Consider the following 24,724-nt stretch of genomic DNA (forward strand, 5'->3'; position numbering starts at 1 on the left):
GATTTTGGAGGGGACCCTCACGACATTTTTTTCTTAATTTGGCATGGGGTTCCCCTTAAAATCCATACCAGATCTGAAGGGCTCATCCCTAATCCCTGCCCCACACCCTCTCTTTGAACCCTCTCTCGACTATCTCTGTTCCTTTTGCCTCTCTCCAACCTCAAACTCTTCTTCTTCCCTTCCTCTCCAGCGCCATAACCACCATTTGTAAACCAAGCTGGATACCCCTTCAAACTTGACTACTTGCACATCTGACCCTGCAACCAAACTTGAAGGTTTTGGGGTTACCCAGCATTTGTACTGTAGATACGTCAACTGTGGTCATGAAACGTCAAAGTACATTTATAATTTTAAGGCCTACGCCAGCTTTTCTCAACCTTTTTACCCCAAAGGAACCCATAAACTTTTTTTCAGGTCCCAAGGAACCCCTATTAAGATTAGTCCATCAGGAGGTCATGGGACAATCCTTTTGGAAAAATCAGCCCCCCCCCCATACAGTGGTGGCCAGAATGCCAATTTTGCAGTCATGACAAATTGCGTTGAACCTGGAACTATGCAGGCACCATGAGATGGGAGGCTTGAGTAAGTCCTCCTTACCTATGGAGGAACCCTGAGATGGGAGGTACCATGAGATGGGAGGAACAATGAGATGGGAGGCTTGAGTAAGCCCTCCCTACCTATGGAGGAACCCTGAGATGGGAGGCACCATGAGATGGGAGGCTCGAGTAAGCCCTCCCTACCTATGGAGGAACCCTGAGATGGGAGGCGCCATGAGATGGGAGGCTCGAGTAAGCCCTCCCTACCTATGGAGGAACCCTGAGATGGGAGGCACCATCAAATGAGAGGTTTGCGGAAGCCCTCCCTACCTATGGAGGAACCCTGAGATGAAAGGTTTGAGGAAACCCTTCCTACTATGGAGGAACCCTGAGATGGGAGGTACCATGAGATGGGAGGTTCGAGAAATCCCTTCCTACTATGGAGGAACCCTGAAATGGGAGGTTCGAGGAAACCCCCCAGTACAAATACCCCCTAAATCACCCTCCAGTACAAATACCCCCCAAATCACCCCCCAGTGAAGTTGTATTTTTTTGTAAATGAGCCAAGCTGCCCTGGGTTCGGTTTGGCAGGGGTTCGAAGAACTTCAAAGAAGTTTTTTTTTATTTTTCTCAAAAAGAATGTTTATTGACACATATGGTAGTGTCACGGTCTGGAGTCAGGCTCAGAGGCCAAATTGCTATAGCAGTGACAGAACAGGTATACAGGCAGTAGAGTAGTCCAGGAACAGGCCGAGGGTCAAACACAGGTGGTTGCAGATTGGGATCAGGCAATAGAGAAGTCCAGGAACAGGCCAAGGGTCAAACACAGGTGGTTGCAGATTGGGATCAAGCAATAGAGAAGTCCAGGAACAGGCCGAGGGTCAAACACAGGTGGTTGCAGATTGGGATCAGGCAATAGAGAAGTCCAGGAACAGGCCGAGGGTCAAACACAGGTGGTTGCAGATTGGGATCAGGCAATAGAGAAGTCCAGGAACAGGCCAAGGGTCAAACACAGGTGGTTGCAGATTGGGATCAGGCAATAGAGAAGTCCAGGAACAGGCCGAGGGTCAAACACAGGTGGTTGCAGATACAATGGCAGCAGAGCAAACAAATCGCAAGGCACTGGCTGGGAAGGCACAATAACCTGGCAAAGAGGAAGTGCAGAGACAAGGCTTTTATAGGAAGTCTGTGGGAGGAGCAAGGGGTTCAAGGTTCAAGACAATCAAGACACAAGGCAGGAATGTTCAATGGATCAGATGGGTTTGTCCAGCAGATGAGACAGGGAGCTGTCCAGCATCCCAGATAGCTCAGTGAGAAGGTTCACTGCCAGACACAGATGAGGTCCCAGGTTCAAGTCCAGGTCCTGACAGATAGTAAACAGAGGGGATTCAAAGAAGTTTGTAACCTAATTGAAACCAATAGGAGCCAAACAAGGGCCTCATCCCCACAACCCTGGCCAGTGGTTGTAGGGGTCTGTTGGTGGGGGGGGGGGAGGTTATAGGAATCTGGAAGCCCCTCCTTAATAATAAGGGGGCCCCCCAGATAACACACCTCCCTATGTGAATGACTATGAAGTATAGAGCACCCCTACTAATTCACAGACAAAAAGAACTTGCAACCATGATATAAAGAGGCATAAACGTTTGAAATAAACCCCCCCCCCCCCAAGAAATATCCCTGGTTGTAAACCCACCATATGAAGTAAATGTATTGCGCTAAAGTGCAAAAAAGAGCATTATGCCTTCTCAAAAGAGGATTGGATTGGACTATTGGACCGAGTAGAGGACCAATCAGGGAGCTCTCCTGCTTCCTGCTTTGCTCCTCTAGTCTGCTGCCAGGAAGCCAGGGGTGAGTGGGCGGGAAAGTTTCACACAAAGCCGCAGCACAGCCAGCATGAGAAGAAGATTTTACACAGGCTGCTCTGGTCGTTTTGAGTCGAGTGCAACAGTGTGGACTATACCAGCCTTATAGGACTTAACTGCATGCACGATCATCATGACAGTCGTTAAGTGCACCAAAGCTTCTTAAAGGGCCCCAACCTATAGCCGGCAGAAGAAAACATCTCAAGGAATGCCCCTCTCATGTAAGCTGCATGCAAACCACTGCTATCTCCCTATACCCTTTCCTTGACCTCCCGACTCCTGAAAGTGCTTACCAGACGGTTTTAGGCCTAGCATAGCCCCTGTTAGTGCAGTATGGCTCCGGTGGTTTGTACAGTAGTTCAAGTCTCTTACTGCTCACTGTTGCACTTCAGGTGGCGTTGTTACTGTTTATTTTAATCTGGGCGGCAAGTGTCACCTTATACCTTGTCTTTATTGCTACATTTTCGAAATACTAAGTGTAATATTATCACTATTATTAATTCACATTTTATGTCTACCTGCCTTCACCAAATACATTTTATGACAATGCACTGTATTAAATTAGTTATTTTTTCAAATTGCATTGGTGTTTGCTTTCCTTAGCATTATTAGTGGGTACAGTATTGCTGTCAGGAACTCCTCAGTGATGCTGGGTGTTTGTATACAAAGCCTGGTGGTCAGAGGTGCTGAGGTCTTTGAGAAGGTCAAGGCCATGAACAGAGGACCCATCTTAACCAGCGGCAGAGGAGGGCTGGGCCGGGGGGGTAAGGGTGGCAATTGCCTCCCAGGCCACCCTGACTTATGGCCGGCAGCCGCTGCCCGCTACCATTTTTTTTATTCTGGTCTAGGAAGTTGGCAAGGACCTGCTGAGATCACTGTGGTGAGAGACCCTGACACCATAGCTGACCCCCCACCACCCCCATACACCACATGTAACCTGCCCCAGTTATCAGGCTGCATTGATGGGCACTGGAGTTGACTGCACTGGTAAGGCTGCATTGAAAAACCAGATGGGCCATGGATGGTGAGCTGATTCAGCAGTTCAATGGGCCAATTGACTGAACCTGCCCCCAGGCCTAAGGTTGCCAGCCCTCCCCTGACCAGCGGCTCCTTAGGGGCGGATTAGTGCTAAAGATGTAATATTGAGGAATTTTCTCTCTCCCATGTATACAATAAGCTTGAGATAAGAATCACCTCTTTGTCCCCAGCAATCTTGGAGGAAGGTCACCACTCATTGTCTATTACCAGTCAGTCTGGAAAATATAACAAGCGTCCGCTCCCGTATTTCTTTCATTCTTACTCCGTAGATGATCGGGTTCATCATTGGTGGGATTAGGACATAGAGGTTAGCGAAAATGATGTGGAACTGCAGAGAAATGTACTTGTGGCCGACTCTATGAGCTATAAAAGAAAAGAAGGCCGGGATGTAGAAGAGAACGATCACACAGATGTGAGACACGCATGTATTGAAGGCCTTGAACCGATCCTCGGAGGATGGGAGCCTCAGAACTGCTGAGATTATTGCAGCATAGGACAGTACAATAAGGATCATGTCTGCACCGGGGGAAGTAAAAATTGTCATCAGCCCGTACACCGTATTGATTAATATGTCGGCGGTAGCCAGCTTGGCCACCGACATGTGCTCACAGTAGGTGTGCTCTATCACGTTGCTTTGCTTGAAAGGTAATCTCTTAAGTAGAAAGACAAACGGCACCGCCATGCTGAAAACTCTGAAAACAGCTAACGTGGTTGCCTTGGCTATGAAGGAGTTGGTGAGGGTGGTAGCGTATGTTAAAGGGTGGCAGATGGCGCAGTAACGGTCATAGGCCATAAGGAGCAGAATGGATGATTCAATGCCGAAAGTGAAATGGATGAAGAACACTTCAATGAGGCATCCATTGAAGGAGATCTCATGAGAATCAAACCAGAAGATGCTGAGGGTCTTCGGGACGGTAGAAGAGCTCAAGAGGGTGTCACAGAATGCCAACATCATCAGGAAGATATACATTGGCTGGTGAAGAATCTCATTGGTTGAGATGACCAATATTAACGTAGAGTTTCCCAAAAGTGCCAAAACATACATGATGGAGAACGGGATGGAGATCAGGAGATGTGAGTCCTCCAGGACAGGAATTCCAATCAGGAGGAAATAATCGGGGTGGAAACTGGTGGAGTTCCACATTTCCTGGGTAATCCGGTTGCCTGCATGGAAAATAAGTCAAGAATGAGCATCCTCGGTGATGGTAAAGGTCCACCAATGACCTACAATTTGGAACCGGCATGTGATTTAGAGTGACAGTAACCACGCAAACCCAAAAGTGTACCCCAAACCAAAAACATTTATTTGAACAGAGTGGGCTCCAGCCAGAGAGATGACATCTGTGGACAGAATGTGTCCTGGCTATTTCCTGCCCAATCAGGAAGATGTCTAATAGAGATGTGACCCTACACTTTTCCTGCTCATCGGGAACCTTTCCCTACCGCTAGTACTGTCCCCTAACAGGCGGGGAACCTTTCCCTACCGCTAGTACTGTCCCCTAACAGGCGGGATGCCTTTCCCTACACTACCCACACATACAGCGGTTTATTTTAGTTTTGTGCTGCCCCAGGCAAGACTAAAATCGGGCATCCCCATCTAAATTTTCCCCACCCCTTCCTGTTTATGATCCATCCCTACATTGAATAAACTCCATCCCTTCCTCTTAAGGCTCCACCTCCTCCTATTAGAGCCCCACCTCTTCAGAGTTGGTGGGAGAGAGAGAGGGGGGTGATGAAGTAGGGTAAGAGAGGCGGTGAGAGAGAGGGGGTTGAGAGGGGGGAAGAGGCAGAGGGGGTTGAGAGAAAGAGAGGGGGTGAGAGAGGGGGTCTTCTATACCCCCCATACTACACAGGAGGTTCTCTCTCCCCCCCCCCAAAAAGAAAACAACATCGGACACTCACATTCCCACAGCTCAAGTCCCATAAGTCAATGCCTAATACAGAGTTGGGTAGGTGTCCATAGGACAGAAGATAATATTTAGTAAGGAGGGTATCCAAAAGGCAGTAGCTAATACAGAGATGGGTGGTAGGTGTTCAAAAGATGAGAAGCTAATGACAGGGTAGTTTCCAATAAAGCAGGAAGTAAACTATAGAAAGGTAGGTGTCCATAGGGCAATAGTTAGAATAGAGAAGGGTAGGTGTCCATAGAGCAGTAGATAGTATAGAGGAGGGTAGGTGTCCATAGAGCAGTAGGTAGTATAGGGAAGGGTAGGTGTCCATAGAGCAGTAGATAGTATAGAGAAGGGTAGGTGTCCATAGAGCAGTAGGTAGTATAGGGAAGGGTAGGTGTCCATAGAGCAGTGGATAGTATAGAGAAGGGTAAATATCAATAGTGCAGTAGGTAGTATAGAGAAGGATAGGTGTCTATAGAGCAGTAGGTAGCATAGAGAAGGGTAGGTGTCCATAGTGCAGTGGGTAGCATAGAGAAGGGTAGGTGTCCATAAGGCAGTAGATAGCATAGAGAAGGGTAGGTGTCCATAAGGCAGTAGATAGCATAGAGAAGGGTAGGTGTCCATAGTGCAGTAGGTAGCATAGAGAAGGGTAGGTGTCCATAGAGCAGTGAGTAGTATAGAGAATGGTAGGTGTCCATAGTGCAGTAGGTAGTATAGAGAGGGTAGGTGTCCATAGTGCAGTAGGTAGCATAGAGAAGGGTAGGTGTCCATAGTGCAGTAGGTAGCATAGAGAAGGGTAGGTGTCCATAGTGCAGTAGGTAGCATAGAGAAGGGTAGGTGTCCATAGAGCAGTAGGTAGTATAGAGAAGGGTAGGTGTCCATAGAGCAGTGAGTAGTATAGAGAGGGTAGGTGTCCATAGTGCAGTAGGTAGCATAGAGAAGGGTAGGTGTCCATAGTGCAGTAGGTAGCATAGAGAAGGGTAGGTGTCCATAGTGCAGTAGGTAGCATAGAGAAGGGTAGGTGTCCATAGAGCAGTAGGTAGCATAGAGAAGGGTAGGTGTCCATAGAGCAGTAGGTAGTATAGGGAAGGGTAGGTGTCCATAGAGCAGTAGGTAGTATAGGGAAGGGTAGGTGTCCATAGAGCAGTAGGTAGTATAGAGAGAGTAGGTGTCCATAGTGCAGTAGGTAGTATAGAGAAGGGTAGGTGTCCATAGAGCAGTGGGTAGTATAGAGAAGGGTAGGTGTCCATAGTGCAGTAGGTAGTATAGAGAAGTGTAGGTGTCCATAGAGCAGTGGGTAGTATAGAGAAGGGTAGGTGTCCATAGTGCAGTAGGTAGTATAGAGAGAGTAGGTGTCCATAGTGCAGTAGGTAGCATAGAGAAGGGTAGGTGTCCATAGAGCAGTGGGTAGTATAGAGAAGGGTAGGTGTCCATAGTGCAGTAGGTAGTATAGAGAGGGTAGGTGTCCATAGTGCAGTAGGTAGCATAGAGAAGGGTAGGTGTCCATAGTGCAGTAGGTAGCATATAGAAGGGTAGGTGTCCATAGTGCAGTAGGTAGCATAGAGAAGGGTAGGTGTCCATAGAGCAGTAGGTAGCATAGAGAAGGGTAGGTGTCCATAGAGCAGTAGGTAGTATAGGGAAGGGTAGGTGTCCATAGTGCAGTAGGTAGCATAGAGAAGGGTAGGTGTCCATAGAGCAATGGGTAGTATAGAGAAGGGTAGGTGTCCATAGAGCAGTAGGTAGTATAGACAAGGGTAGGTGTCCATAGAGCAGTAGGTAGTATAGAGAAGGGTAGGTGTCCATAGAGCAGTAGGTAGTATAGAGAAGGGTGGGTGTTCATAGAGCAGTAGGTAGTATAGGGAAGGGTAGGTGTCCATAGAGCAGTAGGTAGTATAGGGAAGGGTAGGTGTTCATAGAGCAGTAGGTAGTATAGGGAAGGGTAGGTGTTCATAGAGCAGTAGGTAGTATAGAGAATGGTAGGTGTCCATAGAGCAGTGGGTAGTATAGAGAATGGTAGGTGTCCATAGAGCAGTAGGTAGTATAGAGAAGGGTGGGTGTCCATAGAGCAGTAGGTAGTATAGAGAATGGTAGGTGTCCATAGAGCAGTGGGTAGTATAGAGAATGGTAGGTGTCCATAGTGCAGTAGGTAGTATAGAGAAGGGTAGGTGTCCATAGAGCAGTGGGTAGTATAGAGAAGGGTAGGTGTCCATAGTGCAGTAGGTAGCATAGAGAAGGGTAGGTGTCCATTGTGCAGTAGGTTGCATAGAGAAGGGTAGGTGTCCATAGAGCAGTAGGTAGTATAGAGAAGGGTAGGTGTCCATAGAGCAGTAGGTAGTATAGAGAAGTGTAGGTGTCCATAGAGCAGTGGATAGTATAGAGAAGGGTAGGTGTCCATAGTGCAGTAGGTAGTATAGAGAGAGTAGGTGTCCATAGTGCAGTAGGTTGCATAGAGAAGGGTAGGTGTCCATAGAGCAGTAGGTAGTATAGAGAAGGGTAGGTGTCCATAGAGCAGTAGGTAGTATAGAGAATGGTAGGTGTCCATAGAGCAGTAGGTAGTATAGAGAAGGGTGGGTGTCCATAGAGCAGTAGGTAGCATAGAGAAGGGTAGGTGTCCATAGTGCAGTAGGTAGTATAGAGAAGGGTAGGTGTCCATAGAGCAGTGTTTCAGGGCTGATAAGGCAGTAGAGTATATAGCTGTCCAGGGACTGCAGGTAGGTGTCCCTAGGACTGAATGCACACCAGCTGGTCGGTCTCCATTCTCCAGGCCTGGGATTGGACATTGGAGGTCACCACTCACCTGCAGCAGGAGGCAGAGCAGAGCCGACCCCAGGCAGTCCCTCTTCTTCCCTGTCAGTCCTGAGCGATGTAATGTCCCCTCCGCTCCCCTTCACCTCACTGCTGGGCGGGGCGATCTCAGGTGTGGCATCTAGAAGGGGCGGAGTCCAGGTGAAGAGGAGACCACGGGTGCCGTCACCGGAGTATCGGCAGCTTCAGCTGTGTCACTACACCCCCGTAGTGACGCCACTGTTGATAGTGTCCCTTCTGCCTGGTGGGCGGTGCCGCCACCCCTGAAGAATGCCACCCAAGGCAAAAGTCTTGTTTGCTGTGTGGCAGATAAACCTCTGCACTCATATAAAGCGCACCAAAACCGGGAGGCAGATCCTTAAATAGGTTCTGCTTGACCCAAGATGGCTGCCAGAGTCACATGGGGCAACAGCATTCAACTGGCTCGCTTCCCAGGTGACCCAGAAAACCATAGAGGAATGTCTTCTGACTTCCTCTGGTGATTCAGAGGGATGACCTGAATGGAGCATCCAGGAGGTATGGGCAGCTTCTGGAGCATCCAGGAGGTATGGGCAGCTTCTGGAGCACCCAGGAGGTACAGGCAGCTTCTGGAGCACCCAGGAGGTATGGGCAGCTTCTGGTGCACCTAGGAGGTACAGGCAGCTTCTGGAGCACCCAGGAGGTACGGGCAGCTTCTGGAGCACCTAGGAGGTACGGGCAGCTTCTGGAGCACCCAGGAGGTACGGGCAGCTTCTGGTGCACCTAGGAGGTACAGGCAGCTTCTGGAGCACCCAGGAGGTACGGGCAGCTTCTGGAGCACCTAGGAGGTACGGGCAGCTTCTGGTGCACCTAGGAGGTACGGGCAGCTTCTGGAGCACCCAGGAGGTACAGGCAGCTTCTGGAGCACCCAGGAGGTACAGGCAGCTTCTGGAGCACCCAGGAGGTACAGGCAGCTTCTGGAGCACCCAGGAGGTACGGGCAGCTTCTGGAGCACCCAGGAGGTACAGGCAGCTTCTGGTGCACCTAGGAGGTACAGGCAGCTTCTGGAGCACCCAGGAGGTACGGGCAGCTTCTGGTGCACCTAGGAGGTACAGGCAGCTTCTGGAGCACCCAGGAGGTACGGGCAGCTTCTGGAGCACCTAGGAGGTACGGGCAGCTTCTGGTGCACCTAGGAGGTACGGGCAGCTTCTGGAGCACCCAGGAGGTACAGGCAGCTTCTGGAGCACCCAGGAGGTACAGGCAGCTTCTGGAGCACCCAGGAGGTACGGGCAGCTTCTGGAGCACCCAGGAGGTACAGGCAGCTTCTGGTGTACCCAGGAGGTACGGGCAGCTTCTGGTGCACCCAGGAGGCACGGGCAGCTTCTGGAGCACCCAGGAGGTTTTGGGCAGCTTCTGGAGCACCCAGGAGGTACAGGCAGCTTCTGGTGTACCCAGGAGGTACGGGCAGCTTCTGGTGCACCTAGGAGGTACAGGCAGCTTCTGGAGCACCCAGGAGGTTTTGGGCAGCTTCTGGAGCACCCAGGAGGTACAGGCAGCTTCTGGTGTACCCAGGAGGTACGGGCAGCTTCTGGTGCACCTAGGAGGTACAGGCAGCTTCTGGAGCACCCAGGAGGTACGTGCAGCTTCTGGAGCACCTAGGAGGTACGGGCAGCTTCTGGTGCACCCAGGAGGTATGGGCAGCTTCTGGTGCACCCAGGAGGTACGGGCAGCTTCTGGTGCACCCAGGAGGTATGGGCAGCTTCTGGAGTAGCCAGGAGGTATGGGCAGATTCTGGTGCACCTAGGAGGTATGGGCAGCTTCTGGAGCCCCCAGGAGGTACAGGCAGCTTCTGGTGTACCCAGGAGGTACGGGCAGCTTCTGGTGCACCCAGGAGGCACGGACAGCTTCTGGAGCACCCAGGAGGTTTTGGGCAGCTTCTGGAGCACCCAGGAGGTACAGGCAGCTTCTGGTGTACCCAGAAGGTACGGGCAGCTTCTGGTGCACCTAGGAGGTACAGGCAGCTTCTGGAGCACCCAGGAGGTACGTGCAGCTTCTGGAGCACCCAGGAGGTATGGGCAGCTTCTGGTGCACCCAGGAGGTATGGGCAGCTTCTGGAGCACCCAGGAGGTACGTGCAGCTTCTGGAGCACCTAGGAGGTACGGGCAGCTTCTGGTGCACCCAGGAGGTATGGGCAGCTTCTGGTGCACCCAGGAGGTACGGGCAGCTTCTGGTGCACCCAGGAGGTATGGGCAGCTTCTGGAGTAGCCAGGAGGTATGGGCAGATTCTGGTGCACCTAGGAGGTATGGGCAGCTTCTGGAGCCCCCAGGAGGTACAGGCAGCTTCTGGTGGACCTAGGAGGTACAGGCAGCTTCTGGTGGACCTAGGAGGTACAGGCAGCTTCTGGTGGACCTAGGAGGTACGGGTGACATCTTCACGGCTGGAAAATCTAGGTGCTGAAAATCCCATAAGAATTTACTCCAGTCCATTGCATGGGGCATTCTTGTAGGATTGGCCAGTGGCCAGCTAACCCAGGAGGCACTGGTGAGGTTTGGTAATGTCACCCGTGTCTCCTAAAAGGGCCAAAAGTCAGGAACAAGTTTTTTTTTTTGTAGGCCATAAGATGGAGACAATGGAGATTGCCAGCATATGGACAGGACAACGAGACAGAACAGGGGGACAGGACAGAAGGACAAGAGGACCGGACATATGGAGAGGACAGGAGGACATATGGAGAGGACAGGAGGACTGGACATATGGAGAGGACAGGAGGACATATGGAGAGGACAGGAGGACTGGACATATGGAGAGGACAGGAGGACCGGACATATGGAGAGGACAGGAGGACATATGGAGAGGACAGGAGGACAGGACATATGGAGAGGACAGGAGGACCGGACATATGGAGGACAGGAGGACATATGGAGAGGACAGGAGGACTGGACATATGGAGAGGACAGGAGGACCGGACATATGGAGGGGACAGGAGGACATATGGAGAGGACAGGAGGACATATGGAGAGGACAGGAGGACATATGGAGAGGACAGGAGGACTGGACATATGGAGAGGACAGGAGGACAGGACATATGTAGAGGACAGGAGGACCGGACATATGGAGGGGACAGGAGGACCGGACATATGGAGGGGACAGGAGGACCGGACATATGGAGGGGACAGGAGGACCAGACATATGGAGAGGACAAGAGGACCGGACATATGGAGAGGACAGGAGGACATATGGAGAGGACAGGAGGACATATGGAGAGGACAGGAGGACCGGACATATGGAGGGGACAGGAGGACCAGACATATGGAGGGGACAGGAGGACCGGACATATGGAGAGGACAAGAGGACCGGACATATGGAGAGGACAGGAGGACATATGGAGAGGACAGGAGGACCGGACATATGGAGAGGACAGGAGGACCGGACATATGGAGAGGGCAGGGGGACCGGACATATGGAGGGGACAGGAGGACCGGACATATGGAGAGGACAGGAGGACCGGACATATGGAGAGGACAGGAGGACAGGACATATGGAGAGGACAGGAGGACCGTACATATGGAGAGGACAGGAGGACCGGACATATGGAGAGGACAGGAGGACCGGACATATGGAGAGGACAGGAGGACCGGACATATGGAGAGGACAGGAGGACCGGACATATGGAGAGGACAGGAGGACCGGACATATGGAGAGGACAGGAGGACCGGACATATGGAGAGGACAGGAGGACCGGACATATGGAGGGGACAGGAGGACCGGACATATGGAGGGGACAGGAGGACCGGACATATGGAGAGGACAGGAGGACCAGACATATGGAGAGGACAGAAGGACCGGACATATGGAGGGGACAGGAGGACCGGACATATGGAGAGGACAGGAGGACCAGACATATGGAAAGGACAGGAGGACCAGACATATGGAGAGGACAGGAGGATCGGACATATGGAGAGGACAGGAGGACCAGACATATGGAGAGGACAGGAGGACCGGACATATGGAGAGGACAGGAGGACCGGACATATGGAGAGGACAGGAGGACCGGACATATGGAGAGGACAGGAGGACAGGACATATGGAGAGGACAGGAGGACCGTACATATGGAGAGGACAGGAGGACCGGACATATGGAGAGGACAGGAGGACCGGACATATGGAGAGGACAGGAGGACCGGACATATGGAGAGGACAGGAGGACCGGACATATGGAGAGGACAGGAGGACCGGACATATGGAGGGGACAGGAGGACCGGACATATGGAGAGGACAGGAGGACCGGACATATGGAGAGGACAGGAGGACCTGACATATGGAGAGGACAGGAGGACCGGACATATGGAGAGGACAGGAGGACAGGACATATGGAGGGGACAGGAGGACCGGACATATGGAGGGGACAGGAGGACCGGACATATGGAGGGGACAGGAGGACCGGACATATGGAGAGGACAGGAGGACCGGACATATGGAGAGGACAGGAGGACCGGACATATGGAGAGGACAGGAGGACCGGACATATGGAGAGGACAGGAGGACCGGACATATGGAGGGGACAGGAGGACCGGACATATGGAGGGGACAGGAGGACCGGACATATGGAGAGGACAGGAGGACCGGACATATGGAGAGGACAGGAGGACCGGACATATGGAGAGGACAGGAGGACCGGACATATGGAGAGGACAGGAGGACAGGACATATGGAGAGGACAGGAGGACCGGACATATGGAGAGGACAGGAGGACCGGACATATGGAGAGGACAGGAGGACCGGACATATGGAGAGGACAGGAGGACCGGACATATGGAGAGGACAGGAGGACCGGACATATGGAGAGGACAGGAGGACATATGGAGAGGACAGGAGGACCGGACATATGGAGAGGACAGGAGGACCGGACATATGGAGAGGACAGGAGGACCGGACATATGGAGAGGACAGGAGGACATATGGAGAGGACAGGAGGACCGGACATATGGAGAGGACAGGAGGACCGGACATATGGAGAGGACAGGAGGACTGGACATATGGAGAGGGCAGGGGGACCGGACATATGGAGAGGGCAGGGGGACCGGACATATGGAGGGGACAGGAGGACCGGACATATGGAGAGGACAGGAGGACCGGAAATATGGAGGGGACAGGAGGACCGGACATATGGAGAGGACAAGAGGACCGGACATATGGAGAGGACAGGAGGACATATGGAGAGGACAGGAGGACCGGACATATGGAGAGGACAGGAGGACCGGACATATGGAGAGGGCAGGGGGACCGGACATATGGAGGGGACAGGAGGACCGGACATATGGAGAGGACAGGAGGACCGGACATATGGAGAGGACAGGAGGACAGGACATATGGAGAGGACAGGAGGACCGTACATATGGAGAGGACAGGAGGACCGGACATATGGAGAGGGCAGGAGGACCGGACATATGGAGAGGACAGGAGGACCGGACATATGGAGAGGACAGAAGGACCGGACATATGGAGGGGACAGGAGGACCGGACATATGGAGAGGACAGGAGGATCGGACATATGGAGAGGACAGGAGGACCGGACATATGGAGAGGACAGGAGGACCGGACATATGGAGAGGACAGGAGGACCGGACATATGGAGAGGACAGGAGGACCGGACATATGGAGAGGACAGGAGGACCGGACATATGGAGAGGACAGGAGGACCGGACATATGGAGAGGACAGGAGGACCGGACATATGGAGAGGACAGGAGGACCGGACATATGGAGAGGACAGGAGGACCGGACATATGGAGAGGACAGGAGGACCGGACATATGGAGAGGGCAGGAGGACCGGACATATGGAGAGGACAGGAGGACCGGACATATGGAGAGGACAGAAGGACCGGACATATGGAGGGGACAGGAGGACCGGACATATGAAGAGGACAGGAGGATCGGACATATGGAGAGGACAGGAGGACCGGACATATGGAGAGGACAGGAGGACCGGACATATGGAGAGGACAGGAGGACCGGACATATGGAGAGGACAGGAGGACCGGACATATGGAGAGGACAGGAGGACAGGACATATGGAGAGGACAGGAGGACCGTACATATGGAGAGGACAGGAGGACCGGACATATGGAGAGGGCAGGAGGACCGGACATATGGAGAGGACAGGAGGACCGGACATATGGAGAGGACAGGAGGACCGGACATATGGAGAGGACAGGAGGACAGGACATATGGAGAGGACAGGAGGACCGTACATATGGAGAGGACAGGAGGACCGGACATATGGAGAGGGCAGGAGGACCGGACATATGGAGAGGACAGGAGGACCGGACATATGGAGAGGACAGAAGGACCGGACATATGGAGGGGACAGGAGGACCGGACATATGGAGAGGACAGGAGGATCGGACATATGGAGAGGACAGGAGGACCGGACATATGGAGAGGACAGGAGGACCGGACATATGGAGAGGACAGGAGGACCGGACATATGGAGAGGACAGGAGGACCGGACATATGGAGAGGACAGGAGGACCGGACATATGGAGAGGACAGGAGGACCGGACATATGGAGAGGACAGGAGGACCGGACATATGGAGAGGACAGGAGGACCGGACATATGGAGAGGACAGGAGGACCGGACATATGGAGAGGACAGGAGGACCGGACATATGGAGAGGGCAGGAGGACCGGACATATGGAGAGGACAGGAGGACCGGACATATGGAGAGGACAGGAGGACCGGACATATGGAGAGGGCAGGAGGACCGGACATATGGAGAGGACAGGAGGACCGGACATATGGAGAGGACAGGAGGATCGGACATATGGAGAGGACAGGAGGACCGGACATATGGAGAGGACAGGAGGACCGGACATATGGAAAGGACAGAAGGACAGGACAGAGGGACAGGACAGGAGGACAGAACAGAGGGACAGGACAGGTGGACAGAGGGACAGGACAGGAGGACAGAACAGAGGGACAGGACAGGAGGACAGGAGGACAGAACAGAGGGACAGGACAGGAGGACAGAGGGACATGAAGACAGAACAGAGGGACAGGAGGACAGAACAGAGGGACAGGACAGGAGTAGGCATGTGCAAAAGGGAACAATTTGTTTTGTTTTGTTTCGCTTTAATTCGTTATTCAATTAATTTCGTTAAGTTAGATTCGTTACATGTGTTAAATTCGTTTTCGGAATTCGTTCGTTTTCGACCGAATTTAGAAAAATCCGGTCGGATTCGAAAATATTTCAATCGGATTCGAATGAAAATTGAAAGCAAATTTGAATCAAAATCTAAAAAATATAAATCAATTTCTAAAAAAGAATACAATAAAATAGAATATAAAATAATAAAACAATAGAATGGAAATCAAAGAATAGTAAAGAACAGAATGGAATTTAATAGAATGGAATCAAATACAATAGAATGTGACCTGGCGGCTTCTTCTATCTATCTTCCATTTTCTGAAATTCGAAATTCATATAGAATGAACTCAAATTCTAATAGAAAAACACTAGAATAGAGCTGGAAAATATATATATATAATTATTCTACTCTTCTAATGTTTTTCTATTAGAATTTGTGTTCATTCTATATGAATTTCGAATTTCAGAAAATGGAAGACAGATAGAAGAAGCCACCAGGTCACATTCTATTGTATTTGATTCCATTCTATTAAATTCCATTCTGTTCTTTACTATTCTTTGATTTTCATTCTATTGTTTTATTATTTTATATTCTATTTTATTGTATTCTTTTTTAGAAATCGATTCATATTTTTTAGATTTTGATTCAAATTTGCTTTCAATTTTCATTCGAATTTGTTTTCGAATCAAATTGTTTTCAAATCCGATCGAATTTCGTCCACGGGTTTTCGATTCGAAAACGTTCGTTCGGATTCGGTTAAATTCGTTATATTACAATACGGGAGTTCGTATGCATCCGAATGTCCGAATAATGAAAAATGTGTCCGAATTTCGATTCGGAATGAAACTAAGTGCACATGAAATAGACAGGAGGACAGAACAGAGGGACAGGACAGGAGGACAGAACAGAGGGACAGGACAGGAGGACAGAACATAGGGACAGGGGGACAGGACAGGAGGACAGGACAGAGGGACAGGACAGAGGGACAGGACAGAGGAACAGGACAGAGGAACAGGACAGAGGGACAGGACAGGAGGACAGGACAGAGGAACAGGACAGAGGGACAGGACAGAGGAACAGGACAGAGGGACAGGACAGAGGGACAGGACAGAGGGACAGGACAGAGGGACAGGACAGAGGGACAGAACAGAGGAACAGGACAGAGGAACAGGACAGAGGGACAGGACAGAGGTGCAGAACAAAGGGGCAGAACAGAGGGACAGGACAGAGGAACAGGACAGAGGAACAGGACAGAGGGACAGAACAGAGGAACAGGACAGAGGAACAGGACAGAGGGACAGAACAGAGGAACAGGACAGAGGAACAGAACAGAGGTGCAGAACAAAGGGGCAGAACAGAGGGACAGGACAGAGGGACAAGACAGAATGACAGAACAGAGCGACAGGACAGAGGGACAGGACAGAGGGACAGGACAGAGGGACAGGACAGAGGTGCAGAACAAAGGGGCAGAACAGAGGGACAGGACAGAGGGACAGGACAGAATGACAGAACAGAGCGACAGGACAGAGGGACAGGACAGAGGGACAGGACAGAATGACAGAACAGAGCGACAGGACAGAGGGACAGGACAGAGGGACAGGACAGAATGACAGAACAGAGCGACAGGACATATGGACTGGATTGAAGGACAGAACAGAGGGGCAGGAGGACAAGAGGACAGGGGGACAGAGGGACAGAAGGACAGAAGGACAGGAGGACAGGGGGACAGGGGGCAGAGGGACAGAAGGACAGAAGGACAGGAGGACAGGTGGACAGAGGGACAGAAGGACAGGGGGACAGAAGGACAGGGGGACAGAAGGGCAGGTGGACAGGGGGACAGAGGGACAGAAGGACAGGACAGGAGGACAGGTGGACAGAGGGACAGAAGGACAGGTGGACAGGAGGACAGGGGGACAGAGGGACAGAAGGACAGGGGGACAGAAGGGCAGGTGGACAGGGGGACAGAGGGACAGAAGGACAGAAGGACAGGAGGACAGGGGGACAGAAGGGCAGAATGACAGGGGGACAGAGGGACAGAGGGACAGAAGGACAGGAGGACAGGGGGACAGAGGGACAGAAGGACAGGAGGACAGGATGACAGGAGGACAGGGGGACAGAGGGACAGAAGGACAGGAGGACAGGATGACAGGAGGACAGGGGGACAGAGGGACAGAAGGACAGGAGGACAGGGGGACAGAGGGACAGAAGGACAGGAGGACAGGAGGACAGGGGGACAGGGGGACAGAGGGACAGAAGGGCAGGTGGACAGAAGGACAGGAGGACAGGGGGACAGAGGGACAGTAGGACAGGGGGACAGGGGGACAGAAGGGCAGGTGGACAGAGGGACAGAAGGACAGGAGAACAGGTGGACAGGAGGACAGAGGGACAGAAGGACAGGAGGACAGGTGGACAGGAGGACAGGGGGACAGAGGGACAGAACCGCAGCAGCTGTATTGGGAATGGAATGGAAAATTCTCATTTTCTTTTTTCTTTTTTTAGACTTTTCTCCCTTTATTTTCCTCTGGTGATCCTGCCAGTAACACACTTCCTGTCCTGGGGTGACAACGCTTCCTGACTCTCCTGTATCTATGGAAACCTTGGGAAGCTCCTCTAATAGGTCGGAATACAATGATTGGTTGGGGCCCCAAATACTATTTGTTATGGTAGCGGACAGAAAGCAGGTCTCCTTGTGGTTGGGCTGAGGCAGGTTCTGATTGGCTGATTGTTGGTGGAGGACCAGGATCATCTTTTACCAGAAGCCAATTTCGGAGGGGAGATAGAGAAGAGGTCGGGTGTCTCTGCGTGTTTTATGATATATTTATATAAAGCAGATTCTGCCGGTCTCAGGATAGAACGCCCCCCGGGGGAGAGGAGGTCTCCTCACACTTCTCTAATAATAATAATAATTGTGTCCCTTCCCGATAATCCTCAGCAGTCCTATCCCAGGAACACTTTGTTCTCAGGATAGAACGCCCCCCGGGGGAGAGGAGGTCTCCTCACACTTCTCTAATAATAATAATTGTGTCCCTTCCCGATAATCTTCAGCAGTCCTATCCCAGGAACACTTTGTTCTCAGGATAGAACGCCCCCCGGGGGAGAGGAGGTCTCCTCACACTTCTCTAATAATAATAATAATTGTGTCCCTTCCCGATAATCCTCCCCAGTCCTATCCCAGGAACACTTTGTTCTCAGGATAGAACGCCCCCCGGGGGAGAGGAGGTCTCCTCACACTTCTCTAATAATAATAATAATTGTGTCCCTTCCCGATAATCCTCAGCAGTCCTATCCCAGGAACACTTTGTTCTCAGGATAGAACGCCCCCCGGGGGAGAGGAGGTCTCCTCACACTTCTCTAATAATAATAATAATTGTGTCCCTTCCCGATAATCCTCAGCAGTCCTATCCCAGGAACACTTTGTTCTCAGGATAGAACGCCCCCCGGGGGAGAGGAGGTCTCCTCACACTTCTCTAATAATAATAATAATTGTGTCCCTTCCCGATAATCCTCACCAGTCCTATCCCAGGAACACTTTGTTCTCAGGCTGGAAAAAGTCCAAATATCCTTCAAGTCTCAGAACTACAAACCAAGCTGACCGGAGAATTGGGACTTTTAAGGTCCTGTGTACAAATATCAACCATGAAATCTCATCCTGTGATAAAAAAAAAGGCTAAAAAATCATAAAAAATAACAAAAAATGCCGGTACCACATAACGTGGGGCGCCGCTCTAAGTGCCGCTCGGTGACTCACTGCTGTCGGGTTCCGGTATTCAAGAAGCCAATCCCACCCCACTATGTGAATGGTGAGAGGTGGAACGCCGCACACGAAAAACTGTGGAAAAGTAGCTTCGGCCCGACTTATCCCAGACCACGCCCCCCCCCGACTGACGCATTTTACCCCAACCACAGAGGTATATGACTAAGCGGGATGAAGTGCATTAGTGGGGTATAGGATCATAGAAAACAATAGCCAAGCTCTACTGCTGATGATGCCATCCAAGGCTGAAATCTGTGCCCGTGGCTGGGATGTGCCGCCATATCCCTCCAGACTTTTAATAGCCCCTCCATATTTTTAATGTTCATAGTAATAAGCCAGCAACTCAGTGGACTCAAACCTTGAAAATCTATATTGGTTACCAGGGATGGACTGGCCATTGGGACTACAGGGAGTTTCCCGGTGGGCCGATGGCTCAGTGGGCCGGCTTCAGTGACAGCGGACTGCCACTCCCTCCGCTCCTCTGTCTCTCCCTTACCGCAGCACTCACCTCCTCTCCCTTCCCGCAGCGCTCACCTGGGGGGGAACAAAGAAGCAGGGGGAGGACCAGAGGAGCAGGTGGGACGACAGAGGAGCATGGGGGAGGGGACAGACAGCTGACTCAACAGCTATGGCCTGGGAGTTTCTCACTTCTGCCTAATCTTGTCCCATAAGGGGGGGGCACCAAACCGATTCTTTGCCCCGGGTGAAATAATGTCTAGCTTCCCCACTGGTACTCCCTATAAGAGTACCAGTACCCGCCGCTCTACTCTAATAAAGTAGAACGGCTAGTGGCTAGTGAAGGGGGCGAGGGAGCTTGGGTGGCCGGGGGGGCGGAAGTTGTCCAACCTCCATGGGAGAGGCCTGTCAAAGTGGGCCAGTCTGGATAAAGTCCAGGGCCAAATTTTTGTCCCAGTCCAGCCCGGTCTGTTACACAAGTAAAAACAATGCTAACGTGTTTCCTCCGCTTTGGCCTTACTCATGTTATGAGTAACGCCAAAGTGGACGAAACACGTTGGCTACTTGTGTAAACAATAAAGGTTTTCAACGTTTGAGTCCACTGAGTTGCTGACTTATATTGATGAACATTAAGATACTCAGTGGACTCAAACATTAAGGCCCCTTTCACACGGCCGAATAGAATGGTGCTTTTAGCTGCGGATTTTACCGCAGCTAGAAGCACACAATGCTTCTTTTGCATAACTTTTGTAAAGTAAATTAAATATTATATTTTTCTATATTTACTTATACTTTTTTGTATATTATTTTCATTGCCCTTAAAATCCCATTTCTTTGAGGTATTCATTTTTCGAAGCACACAATGCTTTCCTATGACATCATTCACACACTACGGTTACCTGCGGTTTTGTGCGGATAGAAAAAATAGATCTCAATGCGTCCACCTGCGAAATCCCGCAGCTATCGCCACATAACCGCAAGTAATCGCAGTGCACAATTTCAGCTGCGTTTGAGTCTTGAGGGGGAACTCCACGCTAAATTTCAAATAAAAATCCGGCATGGGTTCCCCCTACAGGAGCATACCAGGCCCTTGAGTCTGCTATGTATTTTAAGGGGAACACCGTATGCCGAAAAAACGGCGTGGGGTTCACCCCAAATTCCATACCAGACCCGTATCCGAGCAGCAGCCCGGCCGGTCAGGAAAGGGGGTGGGGACGAGCGAGCGCCCCCCCCTCCTTAACCGTGCCAGGCCGCATGCCCTCAACATGGGGGGGTAGGTGCTCTGGGGCAGGGGGGACACACTGTTGAGTAGAATGGGTAGGGATATGAGGGAGGGATCTATTGGGGGGAGAGGGGGGAAGGGCGGGGGAGGATTGGATGGGTCACACACCACCACTAAATATTTGATGACACTATTAATATTTGTAATTTTTCTACTTAGATCGTCTTTTTTTTTTATTATGTTTCTTTTTTTAGGGTATGGTGAAGCGGGCAAATATTTATTGTGGCTTTTCCCTTTTTTTTTTTTTTTTTTAAAAGGGAAAGAAAAGGGGACAAGGGGGGAACAAAGGAGGGAAAGAAAGGAAAGAAGTAAAGAAGAGCACCTTGGGGTGTTTTTCTTATATAACCAGTATCTTACTCTTAGATGTCTATGTTTCCCGTGGTGTCTCCCGTGGTGTTCCCCCTCAGCATATAGACTCTTGATTTTTGCTCAGGTTTTGGACCTTCTTTTTTCCCTTTTATTGCCGGGACTCCTCGTTTTTTTTTTTTTTTTTGGTGTTCCCAGACACAAATCGGGCAAAGGTTAAAGGTTCACATATTTTATGATTGTACTATTTTTTTTTTTTTGGAACTCTCTTGAGACAAGACAAGAGAGAATAATAGGGTGGCTAATGTCAAATTTAACCATAGGACATGGTAGATAAAACGTTCTGTATAAAATCCTTGAACGTGCGTGGAATGAGGGACTCTATTAAGAGAACGACTATCCTAGATATGCTGGGGGCGAGAGGAGCAGGCCTGCTCTGCCTGCAGGAGACGCACTTAACCGCAAAAACAGCCGCACAGTTGCGCGGTCCCAAATTCCAGTCCACTTACCACTCATACCACTCATCCTATTCCAGGGGAGTGAGTATACTAGTGGGGAGAGGATTGGTATTCTCCTGTAGAGAGAGCAGGATAGACGATCAGGGAAGGTTTATATTTTTATTCTGCTCAATCGAAAATAAACTATTTGTGATAGCCAGTGTTTATATCCCCCCCCCATTCAAATTCGAAGTTCTACACAAATTGATAGAGTTTACATTGGATAAACCAGGGATACCGATATTTATTATAGGAGACTTTAATGAAGCCGTAGATAGGACCCAGGACAGGTTCCCGCCGGGAAACAGACCTAAAATAAAAGGAGAGGATCGATTAGCTCTATTTCTGGATGAAGTTGGATTATGCGATATTTGGCGTACGCGTTATCCGCAGGAACGCCAATATTCCTGTTTTTCGAAGACTCACCACACTTTATCCAGAATAGACATGGCGTTGGGTAACGACGAGGCAGTAACACTAGTAACAAAAATAGAATATGGCCCAAGAGGAATCTCCGATCACTCGCCGATCGAGCTGACAATAAAAGCTAGGGGTAAATGGTACCCCAGTGAATGGAAAATTAGCCCTCACTGGCTCGAGCTAATGAGTGAACACAGTATGGTGATGTCTGCTCTCAAAGAATTTCTACAGATAAATGTGGGAACTGCATCAGTGGGGGTGGTATGGGACTCCCTAAAAGCTCACCTCCGAGGTCTCCTGATTCAAAAGATAGCAGGGATTAAGAGGAAGAATAGGGAGGGAGAGAGCGAGATAAGGAAGCAGTTGCTACAGGCAGAGAAGAGATACATTGAGGCCCCAACCTCGTACAGCTTAAAAGAGTGGCTAGAAAAACAACAGATATACAAAATGACTACATTAAAAAGAACAGAGGGAAAACGAATATTCCAGAGACAGAATCAATTTGGAGAGGGAGAGCGAGTGGGGCGTTTATTATCTCTGCTTATTAGAACTAATTCCCCCCCTCCACTGTTACAGCAGTTAAGTTAGCAAGCGGGGAAACTTCCACCGACAAAACTGTGATACTAAACACCTTTAGAGAATTTTACGTACCCCTTTACAGTTCCAAGAGGAGGGAGGGGACCAAAGGACCGGGAAACTTTCTCCTGGGAATGTCCGTCCCGACCCTGTCGGAGGAAGATAACATTGATATGGAGGCGCCAATCACTCTAGGCGAACTAAAACAGGCAGTGGCGGGGATGTCAACTCAAAAGTCACCTGGCCCAGACGGGTTGCCCTTAGAGATCTATAAAAGATATGGGGATATTCTGTTACCAGAACTCCTCAAGACATTAAATTGGGCATTGATTCATGGAACACTCCCCACCTCTATGATGGAAGCCACCATTATTGTCTTACATAAGGAGGGGAAGGACCCAACTGAGGCCTCATCGTATCGTCCCATTTCACTCCTATGTACTGACGCCAAGATCTTGGCTAAAGTATTAGCAACTCGTCTAAACCGGAATATCCAAGCGCTTATACATCCTGACCAATCTGGCTTCATCCCTAACAGGTCAACCAGTATTAATATCAGGCGACTGTTCCTGAATATGCAAATTCCAACAGAGGGGGTGGGTTCCAGAGCTGTTTTAGCCCTGGATGCCGCCAAGGCTTTTGACAGTCTGGAATGGGACTACCTATGGAAGGTCCTAGAGAAATTCGGGTTTGGCCCCAGGTTTATTAGTTGGGTGAAGCTGTTATATAACTAGCCAAGAGCAAAAATTAAAATCAACAATGAATTTTCCGAAACTTTCCAACTAGAGAGAGGAACTCGACAAGGCTGTCCCCTTTCCCCCCTTCTGTTCTCGCTGGCGATGGAACCATTGGCCATCAAAATCAGAAAATCAGAAGATATACAGGGGTTCCGTAGACTAACCATAGAGGATAAGATCGCACTGTTTGCGGACGATGTCCTTTTTTTTCTGGGAGACACCGAAATCTCGTTAAAAAATGTAATCAAAACGGTGGGCGAGTTTGGGCTATGTTCTGGGCTGGTCATTAATTGGGAAAAGTCAGCACTACTGCCGATTGATCCCCCTGGTGTCCAGATACCCCACGGAATTCCTCAGTTAAAGCGGGGGTTCACCCTGTTAAAAAAAAAAATAATGTTTTTTTTTATTAGACCATTACATTCGGCATCGTAGCGCGAGCTACGGTATGCCGGTCTTACATTTTTTATCCCCGTACTCACTGTTCTATGGCTCATTGAAGATTCCGTGGAATGGGCGTTCCTATGGTGAGAGAAGGTGATAGACGGCCGGCCCTGGCACGTCACGCTTCTCCGGAAATAGCCGAAATAGGCTTGGCTCTTCACAACGCCTGCGCATAGCCTGTGCGCAGGCGCCGTGAAGAGCCGAGACCTACTCCGGCTGTCTTCGGGGAGCGTGACGTGCCAGAGCCGGCCGTCAATCATCCTCCCTCTCCATAGGCACGCCCATTCCCCGCGGGAGTCGGATTCTTCAATGATCGATAGCACAGTGAGTACGGGGATTAAAAATTTAAGACCGGCATACCGTAGCTCGCGCTATGATGCCGAATGTAATGGTATAATGATGTGAAGGAGGGTGAACCACCGCTTTAAAAGTAGTAGCTATGATGAAATACCTTGGGATATGGATCACGAGGGACATCAATAGCTTTGTCTCAAATAACTTAATTCTCCTCTTGTCCAAATGGGAACATAAAAGAGACATCTGGTGTAAACTACCACTATCCATAGCGGGACGATGCAATCTGATAAAGATGCTATGGCTGCCCCAGCTACTTTATATACTCCATAACTCCCCAGTCTGGATAGTCCAAAAATGGTTCAAAAGGATAGAATCCATTTTTAGAGATTTAATCTGGAAGAAGGGACAAGCCAGGATTTGTCTCCAGACCATGCAGCTACCAGCTAAAGAGGGGGGAATGGCAGTTCCTCACCCGAAAACATACTTCTTAGCTTCGCAGTTACAACATCTTGCGAATTGCGGATTGGAGGGAGACGGGAATCCCGGTACATTGATGCTAATAAGGGCACCACACAGGACAATAATGGAGGCACTCGAGGCTGGTTCGTTTATTCATAAATGTCCAACTATAAAACTTATCCTTAAAGTATGGCAAACAACAAAAGCATTGATGGGCTACAAGGGAATAACAACGTTTGCCCCTCTCTGGTGCAACC

The 24,724-nt window shown here is 50.4% G+C and overlaps 1 protein-coding gene across 1 annotated transcript; it reads right to left on the reverse strand.

Moving 5' to 3' along the window:
* Positions 1-3,629: 3,629 nt before the first annotated feature.
* On the reverse strand, positions 3,630-4,580 carry LOC120921565 (olfactory receptor 52E4-like). The gene has a single exon (XM_040334066.1). The coding sequence runs from the start codon at positions 4,578-4,580 to the stop codon at positions 3,630-3,632; it is 951 nt and encodes a 316-aa protein (XP_040190000.1).
* Positions 4,581-24,724: the final 20,144 nt, after the last annotated feature.

This window comes from Rana temporaria (genome assembly GCF_905171775.1).
Source record: "Rana temporaria chromosome 2 unlocalized genomic scaffold, aRanTem1.1 chr2f, whole genome shotgun sequence".
Classification (NCBI taxonomy): Eukaryota; Metazoa; Chordata; class Amphibia; order Anura; family Ranidae; genus Rana; species Rana temporaria.

Excerpts from the sequence above, each read along its gene's own strand:
- LOC120921565 (XM_040334066.1), bottom strand. The coding sequence starts at position 4,580 with ATGTGGAACTCCACCAGTTTCCACCCCGATTATTTCCTCCTGATTGGA.